At 30.7% G+C, this 15,349-nt stretch overlaps 1 protein-coding gene across 1 annotated transcript in view; it reads right to left on the bottom strand.

Moving 5' to 3' along the window:
* Positions 1-2,161: 2,161 nt before the first annotated feature.
* The window catches only part of LOC101238797 (sodium-dependent neutral amino acid transporter B(0)AT2), a 40,431-nt gene continuing 27,243 nt past the window's right edge, over positions 2,162-15,349 (bottom strand). The window contains exons 5-9 of the mRNA XM_065812203.1: positions 8,731-8,970; positions 8,394-8,592; positions 7,685-7,844; positions 7,403-7,568; positions 2,162-2,703 (exon numbers count right to left, since the gene is read on the bottom strand). Of these exons, the coding sequence (XP_065668275.1) occupies positions 2,425-2,703; positions 7,403-7,568; positions 7,685-7,844; positions 8,394-8,592; positions 8,731-8,970 (1,044 nt within the window). The 3' untranslated portion in view covers positions 2,162-2,424. The remainder of the gene's footprint in view (positions 2,704-7,402; positions 7,569-7,684; positions 7,845-8,393; positions 8,593-8,730; positions 8,971-15,349) is intronic.

Here is a 15,349-nt window from a genome sequence, read left to right as displayed (position 1 = left end):
TACCCAGCTCCTTTCTGCTAATGCTACTGTTGCTGATACTATGAAAAAAATCCTCCAACTGACAATGTACTTTGGAAATATACTTTCTAGTTAGCACTCTGCCAAAGCATTTAATATTTCTAGTGCACCCAAATGTTTTGTCCCGATATTGGTTTTATGAATGGTTGTTATATATTTCATTTCTTGCACTAAGTCTTCTTCTACTACATCTTTAGAATATTTTTTTGTAAAATTAGCTGCTTCATATTTTACTTTCTCTCTGACATTTTTTGGTAGTTCCAAAGAGAACTGAAGGTTTCAGAAATCTGTTTTGCGGCGCTAAAACGAACTGTAAGTCCTCCAATAACATTATCCAACATTATGTAAAAAATTTGTTTTTGGAATCAGGATTCCAAGAAAGATTCGCCTGCTTCACTCATTTTACTCACATTTTGGTCGTGAAATTATTTTTTGCTATCGTTCTTCAACAATTTTTCTTCTATATCAAGCCTAGATGCAACAAGCTTAGCTTCATTCCACATTGCTTTCCAACTGTCACAAATAGCTATTAATTGTAAAAGTAAACTTTTTATAATTGAAACATCCATATCTAAAGCCGCGTTATCGGCTGGAATTACTTTGTTAATTATTGCATATGTTAATCGGAATTAATATTCTGTGTCACACAACTGACATTATGATGCAGGTTAAGGTACTGATTCAACAATTTGCTACATGAACCTCGTTTTTGGAGAAAGATTTAGGTGGAGCAAGTCTTCCAATTTTATTCCTGGAAAGTGAGCTACAAATGGTTTGAAACTCTCTATTCGATTTGACCACCTGGCACCAGATATGTCATGAAGGGAACAACCAATACGCTTGTATTTCCCACCTCCTCGGACTACAACTGAATAAAGTGTATATTGTTTGCATAGTACCGAAGTTGGTTGTTGCTTCTGGAATACATTCGGCAGCATCATTACCACAACAGTTTGTGTGACAGCCACAAGGAGAAATCATAGCAGTAGGACAGTTTTTTTATTACAGCTTGTGTTCACTTGTATTTGCCTGACATATATGGTGCATTGTCATAATTTTAAAGAAACAATCAGCGAGTGGATTAGCATTACGTTTTTATGATCATTTGAGCAATCTTAGAAACATTTTTGTCACTACAATCTACAAATTTAAAAAATTATTCCACAGTTTTATATCAAAACTCGTGGCGAACTAGGTAAAAGTAAAATAAATGTTGTTTGCTCAACATATTATGAATCTGTTGTGAAACCTACAATTATTGCGAAGTACTTTACGGAATGTCTTTCAACAAAATATGCTGCCTAACAAAATCAAAACATTCTGCAAAAAACTCATTTTGGGAATTATTTGAGAGGTAATGTACTTGCAGTCTTTCGCCCTTTTTTTGTGACTCAGCTACTTTTAGAACGTGTTCCTTTAGAATAAGGTCCTAGTTAGAAAGTAACTTTATCAGACCTAAAAAGTTTCAAAGTAAAAACATTTTACACTATCAAATTGATTGTGTACTCTTAAACGGTAAAATAAAATATTTTAGGGATAAATTTAATTACAGCTAAGCACCTTTCTAAAATTGTTAAAAAATACTCGAAAACTTCGGAGGAGCGTGTGCTTCAAAGAATAACATGGTTTCCTAAGAGCTTAGATTTTGATATTAACAAGCATATTTAGAATTATTCATATAAAAAAAAAATATCATCATCGACTTTAATTAAAATTTTAATGTGTTAAAAAAAATTATTAAAGAATTTTTTGAAAGTAAAAGGCGGTCATAGGCGAACACACGTACAAATACTGATGACAATTCAGGCACAATTATGATACTTATTTGGCATATGAAACTGTTTAAAAACAGATGATACAAAAAATGTTAAAAATGTTTTGATGTGACCATGTCTTATTTGATACAATTTTTGTTATACATATTTTTGCATTTTAATAAAATTTGTAACCTTTCTTCATTTAAAAAAGCTTTTATCAATCTAATAATTAACGCTCCGTTAAGCTGAACAAAAAAGTGCATATACAACTGCAAAACAATTTTAGTAATTAAGACGCTCATGCAGGGCCGTCGCGAAGAGATTTCAAGGAGGGAGGAGGAAGGGAAGGAGGGAGGGGGGAGGAAGGCGTAAAAAAAAAAAGTGGGTTCTCCGACTATGGTTGGAAAAATTTTCCCCAATAAGTCCTAAATTAAAGAAAAAACAAACAATAAATTTAAAAAGTTAGTTAAAGGCTCTCTCTCTCTCTCTCTCTCTCTCTCTCTCTCTCTCTCTCTCTCTCTCTCTCTCTCTCTCTCTCTCTCTCTCTCTCTCTCTCTCTCTCTCTCTATATATATATATATATATATATAAGATTTTTTGCCGTTTACAATATAAATATATAAAAAAAGTATTTAACTTTAATTATCAATTAAAGAGAACTTTCTGCTTTGATGATATTCTCCATTTCTTCCATAGTTATGCGTCGTTTAGGTTCATAAGAAGAGGGGTCTGGAAAGTAATTTGCTTTTGTTTTTATATAAGTGATTCCATCTCTCCAATTGTCCGGCCAGTTTTTTATCATATAAAAAGGTATAGGAAACACTGAAACAATGACTAAGAAGGCAGCAAGTACTCGAGCCCATATGGGATAAACAAAGTTCTTTGACCATGATAATGTGCCTTCGCTTATTGCTGAATCCAAAGGATCCTATTTTTAACAGTTAAAGAATTTTAAACATTTTAAAACACATTTTAAAAACATTTAAACAATTTTTCTACAAAATTTTATAAACTTGTTTCCGTAATCCAATTGCTTTCTTAAAACAAGTATAAGAATTAATAATACTGATTAAAACTTTAGATTAATTAATTTAATGTTGTATTAAAATGGTTTATCGACCGATTTGCGTTCAAATTGGGATGCTTACTTATGCTCGCTGTATTTTAAAAGTTAGCATTTAAACTAAAAAATTTTCATTTTCTTCTCGTATTCTTTGTATTGAAAGTTTCTTTTTTTGTTTCAACTATTGTTTATTATTCTTTTATTGTTTATTATTATATCTCTGATGCAAGTAATAAAATAAAATCTTTCATTCCTCTGATCTAATAATTCCAGAATAATAAAAGATCTGTTAAGAAATCCTTTTGTACAATTTTTAGGCATATTAATACTATAAAGAACTAATTTAGTAGTATGTATGTATATATAATATCTTAGCAAGCTCTTCATATATTATCTCTCAGTATAATATTTTTAAGGAAAATAGGTAATGCTTTTCCCAACTCATCTAGAATTCCAATATTTAATTACTCATCTAAAATATTAAATACGTAAGAAATATTTCATTAGTTCATAGCAAATAATAATTAAACTTAACAATAACCGGAGGTAAAAAAAGTTAGGATAATTGATCAATTTAAAAAACAATTATTTTTTACATAAGCACCAACCCAGCCGGTCTTAAAAAGACTTCTTTATATATATATATATATATATATATATATATATATATATATATATATATATATATATATATATATATATATATATATATATATATATATATATATATATATATATATATATATATATATATTAGGGTGATTCAGATTAGGGTGAAAATTTTTTTAAACTAGAGTGGAAGCTTAGAAGGTGCGCCCTTGTTTTATATGTAAGATTTTTTTTTAATTAAAAAAAAAATTAATAGAACCTGCCTATATATATTTGAGAAACTGAAAAAAAAGTGTAATACATATTGATTCCACAGCCACTTAAACGTTTGAACATAAACTTGAAATTTGACAATAAAAAAAAAAAAAGTTATAAAAATGAGTAGCTAGAGCTATGGATTTCAATCTGGTCAATAAATTTAAATCCTGCAGTAATCATAAATATGGATTTCAATCTGGTCAATAAATTTAAATCCTGCAGTAATCATAAATATGCCTTTGGCAGGGATTTCAAAAGAAATTCATCTCATTAAAATGCTTTGACTGTGTTTAACAAATGGCAAGTTGAAAGTGGGACATAATTTAGCAGACAAAAACTGTTGTATCAAATTATTTATGGTAATGTCAATTACCTATTTTGTAGCAAATTTCACACTGATCATTTATCTGTATTTGCTTTATAAATCTTCAAAAATGAAACCAAAATACATCAGCAAATACGAAAGGTAAAGAAAACGTGTGTACAAGTTTTACCTAGCTAATAGATCAGAGGATAGACAATTCACCATTTAAGCACTTTGTAGATAAGAAAATGCTGAGTAGTACAATCTACAGGATTATTGACCGAACTGAAAACGAACCTGGCCACCATAGAGCCAAGGGTGGGAAAAAACAACTAATCATGACAACCAAAACCAACATAAAGCGACTGAAAGCGATGTTTGACTATAAGGACACTATTTTGCAACCCCAAGCAGCTCAAAAATTTTAAGGCAGTCATCAAAACATCTTCCTGACGCTTAAAAACAATTCTTCTATCCATACAAGAAGAAAATCTGGATCCCGAAGCGAATGCAGGACCAGAAAGCAAGGATTAGACCAAGATGCTGCCGGCTGTGTGGAAAGTTGCGAAAAAAGTATTACATTTTGGACGATGAATCATACTTCACTTTATATTTCTCTTAGATCAACGGCAATTTCCACACCAGCGATGTTTCAGTAACTCCTGCAAGTGTCAAGTATGATCCATCAGCCAAATAATAAAAGAAACTGCTTGTCTGGTGTCGCTTTTCAGAGTACAGTTTTTCAAAGACTTTCTTCTTCCCAAGTGGCATGGCAATCAACTAGCAGGTTTTTAGTAGGTTTTTTTTTAGCAATTTTGTCCAATCAAAAATTCCTGGAGCATTCTAAAAAGTAAGGTCCATGCAAATAATAGGCAGGCAAAAAGTATAGATCATATGCACAAAAAAATCGAGAAATGCTCCAAAGAAGTCAACATGGTCAGCATACAACATCTTGCACAACAACTGCCAGCTTTTGTAGATTCTATTTGACAGTATTGCTTAATTGAAAATCAATAAACCTTTTTGCAATAAAGAATGTGATACTTTAATCGAATCTTTTTAGTTTTTTGAAAAGTATTGAAAAATGAGGGAGCAACGTTGAAAATTTAATAAAACGTTACTCATTTTTAATAAAAACATTCAAAAATTAATATTAAACAAATAAACAAAAAATAAAAATGCTTTTTTTTTAAAAGGCTCCTTAATCACTGTGCTGTGGTTCAGTGGTCGAGAAAGCTAACTTTCAGAAGTATATACCTGATGTTTAAGCTAGTTTTGAAAAAAAAAGCAACAATTATAACGAAGATGGAAGAAACCTTCATTAAATGCCACTTGATGGTAACTGCAAAAAGGGTATATTTTTGATTACATTCATCCGGAATTCCTAAAAGCTCACAAATTAAATTTTCAAGTTCAAATTATTACAAAGTGAATGTTTAGCACAACAGATGTTGCAGTGAAAAAATATGCTAAATCATTTGACTAAAATAAACAAATCCAAGTTGAGGATTGGTTTATTTTATCTGAGAAGAAAAACTATTCTTTTAATTTTTTGTACAAGTTGCAACAGGGTGTATATTAAAGACTATGAGCAGCGCTGTATGAAAAAATTTTCAGAAACATAAACAGTCTTTGAATAAATTATAAAAAATATGTAGCATTAGCTAAAGTTTTTTTAAAAATAACTTGTAAAAAAATTGTTTTTGTGACTTATTTTAAACTTGTTTTTAAGATACAACAACAACAAAAAAAGTAAATGAACCTAATTAAAAATAAAAATAATTCATTTAAAAGCAAAAGAATAAACCAAGGTTTAGGACATATTTCTATTTTATGCATTTAAAATGACCAATTCATTAAAAAATGCATCAATTTTTAAGGTAGATTTTAGAAATATACATTTTAGAAGCATAGGGGAGAGTTGCCTTAATTAAAAAAATGAATTATGCCTATATTTTGCATTTTTCTAGTAAAACCTCTTATTTTCTATGTTTCAACAGTTTTTTAAAGTTATCCCTCAAAAAATGCATGAGCACCATAGATTTAAAGTTTTTTTGTGTCATTTTTTTCAGTGATCTAATTTTGTGTTCACACTATATTGATTAAACTAAATTTAAACTAAATTTTTATAGGTTATATGGCTTTTTTGTGTTTAATGTGACGGGATTTAAAATGCACATTAAAACATAAACTTAGCTTATAAGTTGCTGCATGATATTGCAGTGATATAAAAAAGTATTCTAAAGTTTCCTTGTTTGGAAATATAAAATTTTTCTTACTTAATCAGTAACAAAAGGTTGAAGAAATAGTTCAGGCGCAATTTAAAAATACTTAGTAACAACCATATACCTCAAAAATAATACATTCCCTATTTCTTTTTAACCAATAAAATAAAAGAACACCATAATAGTTAAAGCTTTTATACAACTTTTTGTATGTAGAATTTCAGTTTACCTGGGTAATATCAATCCTGTTATAAACTATTTAAACTGTAAATGTAAAGATAAAAATAATTTTTAATTCATTTGTGTTGATTTACTGGGTATTTTTTAAAAAAGAAACAACCAGTTCCGATTAAGGATCAAAGCGTTCCAATTTAGGAAACTGGTTACCTTGATTGGAACAAAATCGTACCCTTGTAAAAACAAATTTATTTCCAATAACAGTGCAACCAATTTTTTTTTTTGTTATTTCACCTCCCCAAGGCCCAGAAGGCCACTACAGATAAGAGGTTACTTAATTGTGGTTATAACCCTCTCTCAACTCTATAACTCCGAAACACGAACCTTGACGAACTAGGCCGCTGCGCGGAGAAACAAGTTGAGCGTGGTACTACCATGTGGTGGGGATCGAACTCGAAACCTCTTGCTTATGAAGCGAGCGCTCTACCACTACACCACTACCGCATTAAAACCGCAATTAAGTCATTAATTACCGCAATTAAGTCAAATTATGGTTAAAAGTGTAGTAGGGTTGTCTGTTTGTATTAATCAAATCATAAATGTTTTCCCAGTTAGGCCATCTTTAGCAAATAAATATTTATTCCTTAAGTGTTCCAATAAAGACAACTTTTCCCTAAAAAAAACTCTTCTCTGTGTAAAGGGTTTTGCTAGGTAAACTTAGTTAAACTTTTTCTTATCATATTAGTGCGACATATATTTCTATCAAACTGAATGAAATATTTAAATATCAATATAATTTTCGGAATATATTTTTATCGAATGTATGAAGTATTAAAGTATCTATATCATTTTTGGAATATAGTTCTATTGAACTGTATGAAATATTAAAGTATCTATATTATTTTTCGGAATATATTTCTATCAAACTGTATGAAATATTAAAGAATCTATATCATATTTTGGAATATAGCAACAACATAACTTCACTTACTTGGATGCAACCAACATAAGCCTGGTAGTGAGGAGTGTTTCGAGACACTGCTAGAATGTAACCAATAAAAACAATAAGAAGAATCAAGGGAGAAATATATTTCCAACAAATCAACCAAAAGTAGTTTGGTCTTTTTCCAGTCATATACTCAATATCACTTGAAATTCTTAATAAAATTAGGATCATCATAAAATAAAAAAACAACAAAATAATATATATAATAATAAAATTAACTATAAAGTAACAAAGTATAGAAAAATTATTAGCACATTACAAACTTACCTATCAGTTCCGTAAATCCATCCTATAGATATTACTTGGAATAAGGCAATCACAAGCAATGGAATGGGAACAGAGTAATCATCAAATATTTGAAATAAATAGAAGCCATTACCCAAACAAAATATTAATTCCATTATCAAAAATATCAAAGCAATTATTGCTAAAAAAAGCAAATAACGACACTTTGTGTAGCATTTTTATTTTACTTTTTTAATAAATTTTCATGATGCACCCATATAAATTGATTTCTGTTGAATTTATTGTTGCAATCCCAAAATTGAAAAAAAGAAGCTGTTTACACTAATATTCAATTCGTAGATATGTGATATTTGAAAAAAAAACTTATATTATTTTCCCAATATATTAAACAATTAAAAAAAAATTTTTCAGCTAGGTTTCTTTCCTTTAAAAACTTTGATCCTACAATACAAAATGTTTGGCTAGTGGTTGCAATTTCATTAAAAATAATTGGTAAATGAAAAATCAAAAAACTTGCAAAAAGTAAATAGGTTTATAAAATAAATTAATGTAAAAAAAGTAGAAAAGTAAATAGATAAAATTTTTGAAACTTATAAATAACCTTTGTAATTTCAGTACAAATATAATGTACACATATTACAGAAAATATAAAATTTATAATTATTTTTAAAATTATTGTAACTAAACAAATTTAAGTATATAAAAACTTAAAGATTTTTAAAAGAATTACCAATAAAATATTTCTTTTTCATTGTCACCCATTTTAGGTCATAAAGTGGTGCTATAGCTCCTTCCATTGTTCCAAATTCAGAATCGATTCCTAATAGCACTAGCATTAGAAAAAAAAGAATAGCCCATAATGGTGAAAGGTCCATTAATAAGAATGCATCACAGTATGTCATAAAGGCTAACCCAGGTCCCGATCCAACCTTGTAAAAATGTAGGGTGAAAAAACGTTATTTAAAAGTTACTTATTTAAAAGTTGAGAAAAATTTTCACAAAGTTAACCAAACAACACAACACTATCTAATGTTGAAAAAACAATACTAAAAATACCAACTACTAACCTCAGTCACTGGTATTCCAGTTTTAAAATGCCGATATCCAAGAAATGAAAAAGTAACAATTCCAGCAAAAACAGATGTCCCACAATCAAGCAAAACAATAAAAACAGCATCACGAATACAATTGTTTTTTTGAGGCATATAACTGGAAAAAGCTATAAGCGCTCCAAATCCTACACTTAAACTATAAAAAATTTGAGTAGCAGCATCCATCCAGGTCTCAAACTTTAACAACACAGATATCTACAATAAATTGTTTCTATCCACAAAATTAAGCAGCACTCACTTAAAATAAATAATATAAATTACTTTAAAAATCTAGCTGAATGATTTTTAAACTCTGAGAAACCAGCACCTAAAATTTACATTTTCTACAGGGGTGCGTAGGTTAGTGCAGAAAAACATAATAAATTGAACGTTGCACTCAAAATGTCAGAAAATTTAGGAAAAACAAATTTGATGGGAAAATCAATTATGGCTTAACTAGTTAATAATAAAAAACATTTTTTATAAATTAGTAAAACAAAAAATCGGTTGAATTAATCGCGTGGAAAAAGAAAAAGTAAGAAAACTTGTTTTTCACTCTGAAAGGCAGATGTAAAGAAAAACAAAATTTGCAAAGCAGTGAAAGAACAGCTTCATAATTCAAATGTTTACCGGCTCATTAAAGATCTAGAAAAAGGTGGAAATGGTAAACTGAAGCAGACAGGCTTAAGAAGATTTATAAGAACTAAAGAACTTTGAAATTCTGGTAACTGCAAAGTGGGACGAAATCTAAATTGATCAATATCTTAGCTTGAGAAGCTTGTGTGTCAAGGAGAACATTGCAACAAGTCATCCATGATAACTTAGGTATGAAGAGCTTTATTAAGTCAAATAGGCAACTTTTGAGAGAGGCTACAAGAGCAAAACGAGAACAAAGCTGCTTCTAGAATGGTTCAAATCCCACCCAAGTGTTCCAGCTGTCTACAGTGACGAAAAAATCTTCACAATCAAGCCTGAGCCTAACATATACAACAACAGAGTTCTAGGGAAGTCTGGAAAAACAGTTACATTGGAAATTCAGACTATAGCAAGAAGACAGCACCCTACAGGAGTGATGGTATGGAGTGGTGTTTGTTCAGATAGCTCAAAAACCCCACTTGTATTTGTTCCCAAAGGTGTCAAGGTGACCCAAACAACTTACATTTACTTTATAAAAGTTAACTTGTTGCCTTGGGCCGAGAAGAAGTTTGGTAATGATCCATGGGCCTTCATGCAAGATTCTGCAACTGCTCACAGTACCAAGAAAACCGTAGCCTTTCTCCTTTAAACTTTTTATCTAGATTAATGTTGTATTTTTCTGTGACCAAATTTTCAGAGATCCAATACAAACGGTTTTTAACATATTCAAACTAATTTTTTTCCTGTGACAACCTACACACTAGGGTAATAACTATTATCATAAATTTTTGTTACGAAACTGAAACCCTTTACTTTAGAGGAACAATTGTAGGTAGATGACAGTAGCAACATCAATTTTTAAAAAAACTGAAAAAAGTTCCCCCACCTTTTTTTTTTTTTTGTGCAAACATCGCAGAGTTTGACTATCGGTTTCAATTTCACACTGACTTTTTATATGACGCTCTATACTGCTTTTAAGCACATTCCAGTCAGCTGTTTCCATTTGTTTATAAACAAGATATTTACGGATGGTTGTTAGTTTAGTAGTTTCTTAATAGATGTTGTTTATTATCTGAACTCATTTGAATATTTTTGTTTTCAGTGCAAGATTGTCAATAAAATGTCTTATAGAAATTCCAGCAACAGTGTAAAGACAAACAGGTATATTTGGATGAAGAATCTACCCTCCTTTTCTAAACAGAAAGGGGAAAAGCTAACCAATCTCACACGGATGCCAACAAACCGTCAAATTCTTGGAAACTTCATTTTTCTGTTCAACAGCGAAAAACGGCGACTGGATCGAATCAAAATTATGATTACGGATATAGAATTGCTCTGGAGGGAAATTCTAGACTTTCCACTATTATCCAGCGCACTCATCAGAAAGAAGCTCAATAGTCTGATTGATCTATATGACAAAAACAAAAAGAAACCATTTGATAAATTCACTGCAACACTTTCTCAGTTGTTTGATGTCACTATCATTAATGGAGAATGGAAAAGCATGGAGGATAAAGAGCTCTACCAGAGGCAAGTTCAGAGTGGAGGAAAGATAGGTTATTCAATGGTCAAACAAGCCCCTTTGAAATCAATCCACCCAAGAAAACGAAACCGACTATCAACAACTCAACCTAAAGCCAGCTCTTCTCAATCCCAACCCACACAAACACATGAAAGTGACTCAGAATCTACGGATTCTGAAACCTCTGATTCTTCACCCGAGTCGCCAACCTCTTTTTCCACGTCTACTTCTCCTGAATGCAAACCGAAATACCAAAGATCAAGCACTACAACAGCGGGTTTACTAGTACTAAAAAACAACATTTCTACACATAAAGCACATGAGGTTCTTGCAACCATTGCTGAACATGGTCATGATGTGCCGGTTCCAAGTCAGGCAGGTGTCTGGAAACAAGTAATCTCTGAAGGACAGAAAATGAAAACCAAAAATGTTCAAAAACCTCAAAGCAAAGATCCCTATTGTCTCCAGTTTGATGGTAAAAGAATGCAAGGGGAAGAGTATCAAGTCGTTCTGCTGAAAAATTTGACAATCGAAATCAAACTCAGTATTCTTAAATGTGAGAGTGGTTCTGCTGCAGCCCTTCACAAGGAACTACATCAGCTAATTGATGAATACCATGCTTGGGAAAATATTTGCATGATAATCTGCGACACAACTGCAGTAAATACTGGTCATTTGCACGGGATTGTAAAGCTCATACAGGATGAAGTCTTGAGAAAGGACTTTCAGAAGCCACAATATATTGGCTGTCAGCACCATGTGCTCGACCTCCTTCTGAAGCATGTCATGGATTTTCTTATTCAAGAGCCAAGAACCAAACCAGAACTCAAATATTCCTTCATTAACAAATTAACAGAAAACTATGTCTCTCTTTACCACCTCGTTGCGACAGATTACCACCTCGTTGCGACAGATGATGTTGACACAGGCAAGAACCCTGGATGGCGAGATGATTTTAAGTTCTTATATGAACTTTGTCAGGCATATCGTCATTACAAAACAACTTCACATTGGCCTAGAATCAGCTGGAAGAAACTCTCAAATTTACACCAGGCAAGATGGAACTCACGAGCGATATATGCTATTATAGCATTATTTCTGATACCAGAGTCGCTCCAGCATGCGACTTCATCTGCTACAAATGGGCAAATGATTGGTTCCATTCGCAACACTACAAAGAAGCTTCCTTCAATGAACTGTTTACAAAGAGTCATTAATTGAGACATTTTCCAAAGAATCATTAATTGACATTTCCAGATCTAACCAAATTGCTGAACGTGCTGTAAAACTGATGGAGGAACTTCATGCGAAATTAAGAAAGATTGATTTTTTGAACCTGAAGTTCATAGCAAAAACTATTTTTTAAACATTTCTTGTACATTTTGGACAAATTGATAGCTGTTCTGTATCTTATTTGTTAATAAAAGTTGCTTAGTTATTACTATTACTCTTTTGAATAAAGCAAAAAACACATGTCATTTTTAAAAAAAAATTGTTTTTTCACTTTTTTCTTCCGAAGAGGGGGGGGGGGGGACTTTTAAAAAATCGAAAATGCAATTTATATGCAAAATGCAAGTGATTTCATAGAAAAAATTTTTTGTTATTACACTACTACACACCCCTTATTAAATTTAATTTTTAAAATTAAATTTATAAATTGCAACTTGTTCTATATATACTACACCAGATCAGTCTGACCAGTATAATCACTCGGTGAGCTAAGGCGATTTACAAATTATTTGAATTCTTTTATTTGAAATTAGCATGGTTTTATCAGCATATTATGTCCAAACAAAGATGGTATAATTTAGATGGTATTAGCTTTAGATGGTATGATTTTTTTTACTTCAGATTTTTTTAATATTTAAAGAAACTTTTCTTTTTTTATATATAATTTTCCAAACCTTTTTACTACCCGTAATAGTGAATCTAAAGAACATCATTTTGGAGTCTTTAGATCGATTCCCTTCATCGGCGTTAACATGAATTTAGTTAAATCTTTTGAAATAATTCCTTAATTTACCATTGATATGTTTCTTAATCTAATAATGATAACCATTGGAATTAGGTTGAATATTCGGCAATGCAGACCCGACTACCATCATTAAAATGTTTGAGGTCGGCAAAAAACTGCCAACCTTGTTTCTACGTTTTATGATAAATTTTTTGTATCAAATTTTTTTTGCCAACCTAATGCCAACCTCTAACAGTTTGAGGTCGGCAATTTATTGCCAACTTCATTTTTCCTGATTCTGAGGGTTGTAATGACTATAATATAATTTAAGTTTGACATAAAAAGTAATTTTTCCATTGGTGTTTGCTGGCTTAGACAGAGGATTCATAAAATATTATAAAATTTCATGATTTCATGAACTTTTTTTAACTTTAATTCTTCATAAAACAATAAAACAGTATCTTCTTTCTTAAGAAAATACCTTAAGGGTCATTCTGTGTCAAATCAACCAAAAAAAAAATTTTCGACACCATGCCATTTTGGATTTTTATGATTTTTGGAATACAAGCTTAAACTAATGAAAGAAAACTTCACTTAAAATTTTAGTATCCGAATCCATACGGTTTCAGAGATATCGATACTCTGTCCCAATTTTGCTCTTTTGACTAATTTTTTCAGCACCATTTATTTTTTTACTTAATTGCACAACACAATTAGCTTTAACTTCTGAAATACTTGTTCCAAAGTGGTAAAAATGTAAAAAAAATTATTTAATTATTTGTTAGGGCGAGAATCTCAAAACTGATGGCTAAAACCCCCAAAAACTAGGCTTCTATATGAAAATCTAATTTCAAAATGGTGTAACATTTATTGTATGTTTTTTGATGCCCCGTACAAAAAAGATGTTTATTTTAAGATGCCTAAATGATATGATTCTGAAATTTTTTCTTTAGGTTCTATATGTAAAAAACTCCATAATATAAAAAACTGCAGTGGCTTTATTTTTTAATTTAAAAGATTTTTAAATTAAAATTAGAGAGTTGAGCTTTAAAAATTTTCAAGCTTCAGATGGATGGCAAGACAAATTTAAGAAAAAGTAAATTAATTTCTTATTTTGTTTTATCTAATTTTAAAAATTGCTTTAATTATAGATTATTGTTCTGCCCATCCCAACGTGCAGAAACTTGATTCGGTGGAGCTTATCTTTCTTCCGCCGAATACAATCTCGATCACCCAACCTAAGGATCAAGGAATAATCCGATCTCTTAAAGCGAAATAGCACTCACTTGCAGTGAAAAAGTAGATTGCTGCCTTGGAAAAAGAGAACAAGACATATAAGTTTTCTATTTTAACTGCTATGTTTATGCTAACAAACGCATGAAATTCCATTCCAAACCAAATCTTCATAGACAGCTTAAAGAAATCAGGAATATTATTAGAAGCAGTAGAAAAGCATATAAATGTTAATCAGGGTGTCTGCCAATATTTTAAGGTGGATTTCCCTGACTTTTTCCTAATATTTTCCTGATCTTCTACGTGTTTTCCCTGATTTAAATTAAAGTTACCCAAACTCAACTTCACAAAAATGGACCTAGATTCGTTTAGAAAAATGTTCTTCAAATGCAAAAATATAACAATAACACAACCCACATTAAATGTATTGAGAAAAGTTTATTAAACTATCTGCCAAATATGTTTTCCAAAAATGTTTTCCCTGATCTGGCAGACACTCCATTAATAACAATCCTTTCGTGGCTTAGATGCAGAAGAGGCTGTAATGAAAAACTTAAAAGATTATCTTGAATTGTTAAAAGCAAAATTTGATGCAGATTTAACTTTACGATCAACGAGTAAGTAGACATTAATTTCGATGTTTGCATTGCCAATAAATAATCAGATGAGGACATTATTGCAAAGTTTTCTCGACACGATGGCTTTGAAACTGAAGAGGAATCCAATGATGAGCACATTGACGTTTCAAACGATGTTACAAAACCAAGTTTGAACAAAACAATGCATGCTATCACTCTACTTGATATTTACAGTCTTTATTCTAACTTAAAGAAATAATTTGACAAAGGCTCTTAAAGACATGAATCGTGTCATTAACATGGGTTTACAAGCTCATAAAAGACAATCTACAACTACCGACTTTTTTTTGAAAATGCAAAAGTTTAAAACACATAATATATATTGCATTTAGGCCTAAGAATTACTATTTGTTCATTTGATTTCTATTTATTACTTTGACGAGAATATTTGAAAAAAAGTCAACTTTTTTCTATTCAAAAATCTCTCTAATTTGAACTTTATTTTTCCCCATAAAATTAAAATGAGGGAGATTGTACTGTACTACTTGGTACAAAATTCTTTAAAAAATCAGTTCTATCACATTATGCTGCTAAGAAAGACTCAAAAGAAGAGTTAATGGCTTCAGGTTTTATATTGAATCAAATAAATGGTAAATAAATGGTATAATGAAA

This window comes from Hydra vulgaris, chromosome 12 (assembly GCF_038396675.1).
Source record: "Hydra vulgaris chromosome 12, alternate assembly HydraT2T_AEP".
In the NCBI taxonomy this organism is placed as follows: domain Eukaryota; kingdom Metazoa; phylum Cnidaria; class Hydrozoa; order Anthoathecata; family Hydridae; genus Hydra; species Hydra vulgaris.
The sequence above is the reverse complement of the archived record's forward strand: the minus strand, read 5'-3'. Positions and strand labels throughout refer to the sequence as shown.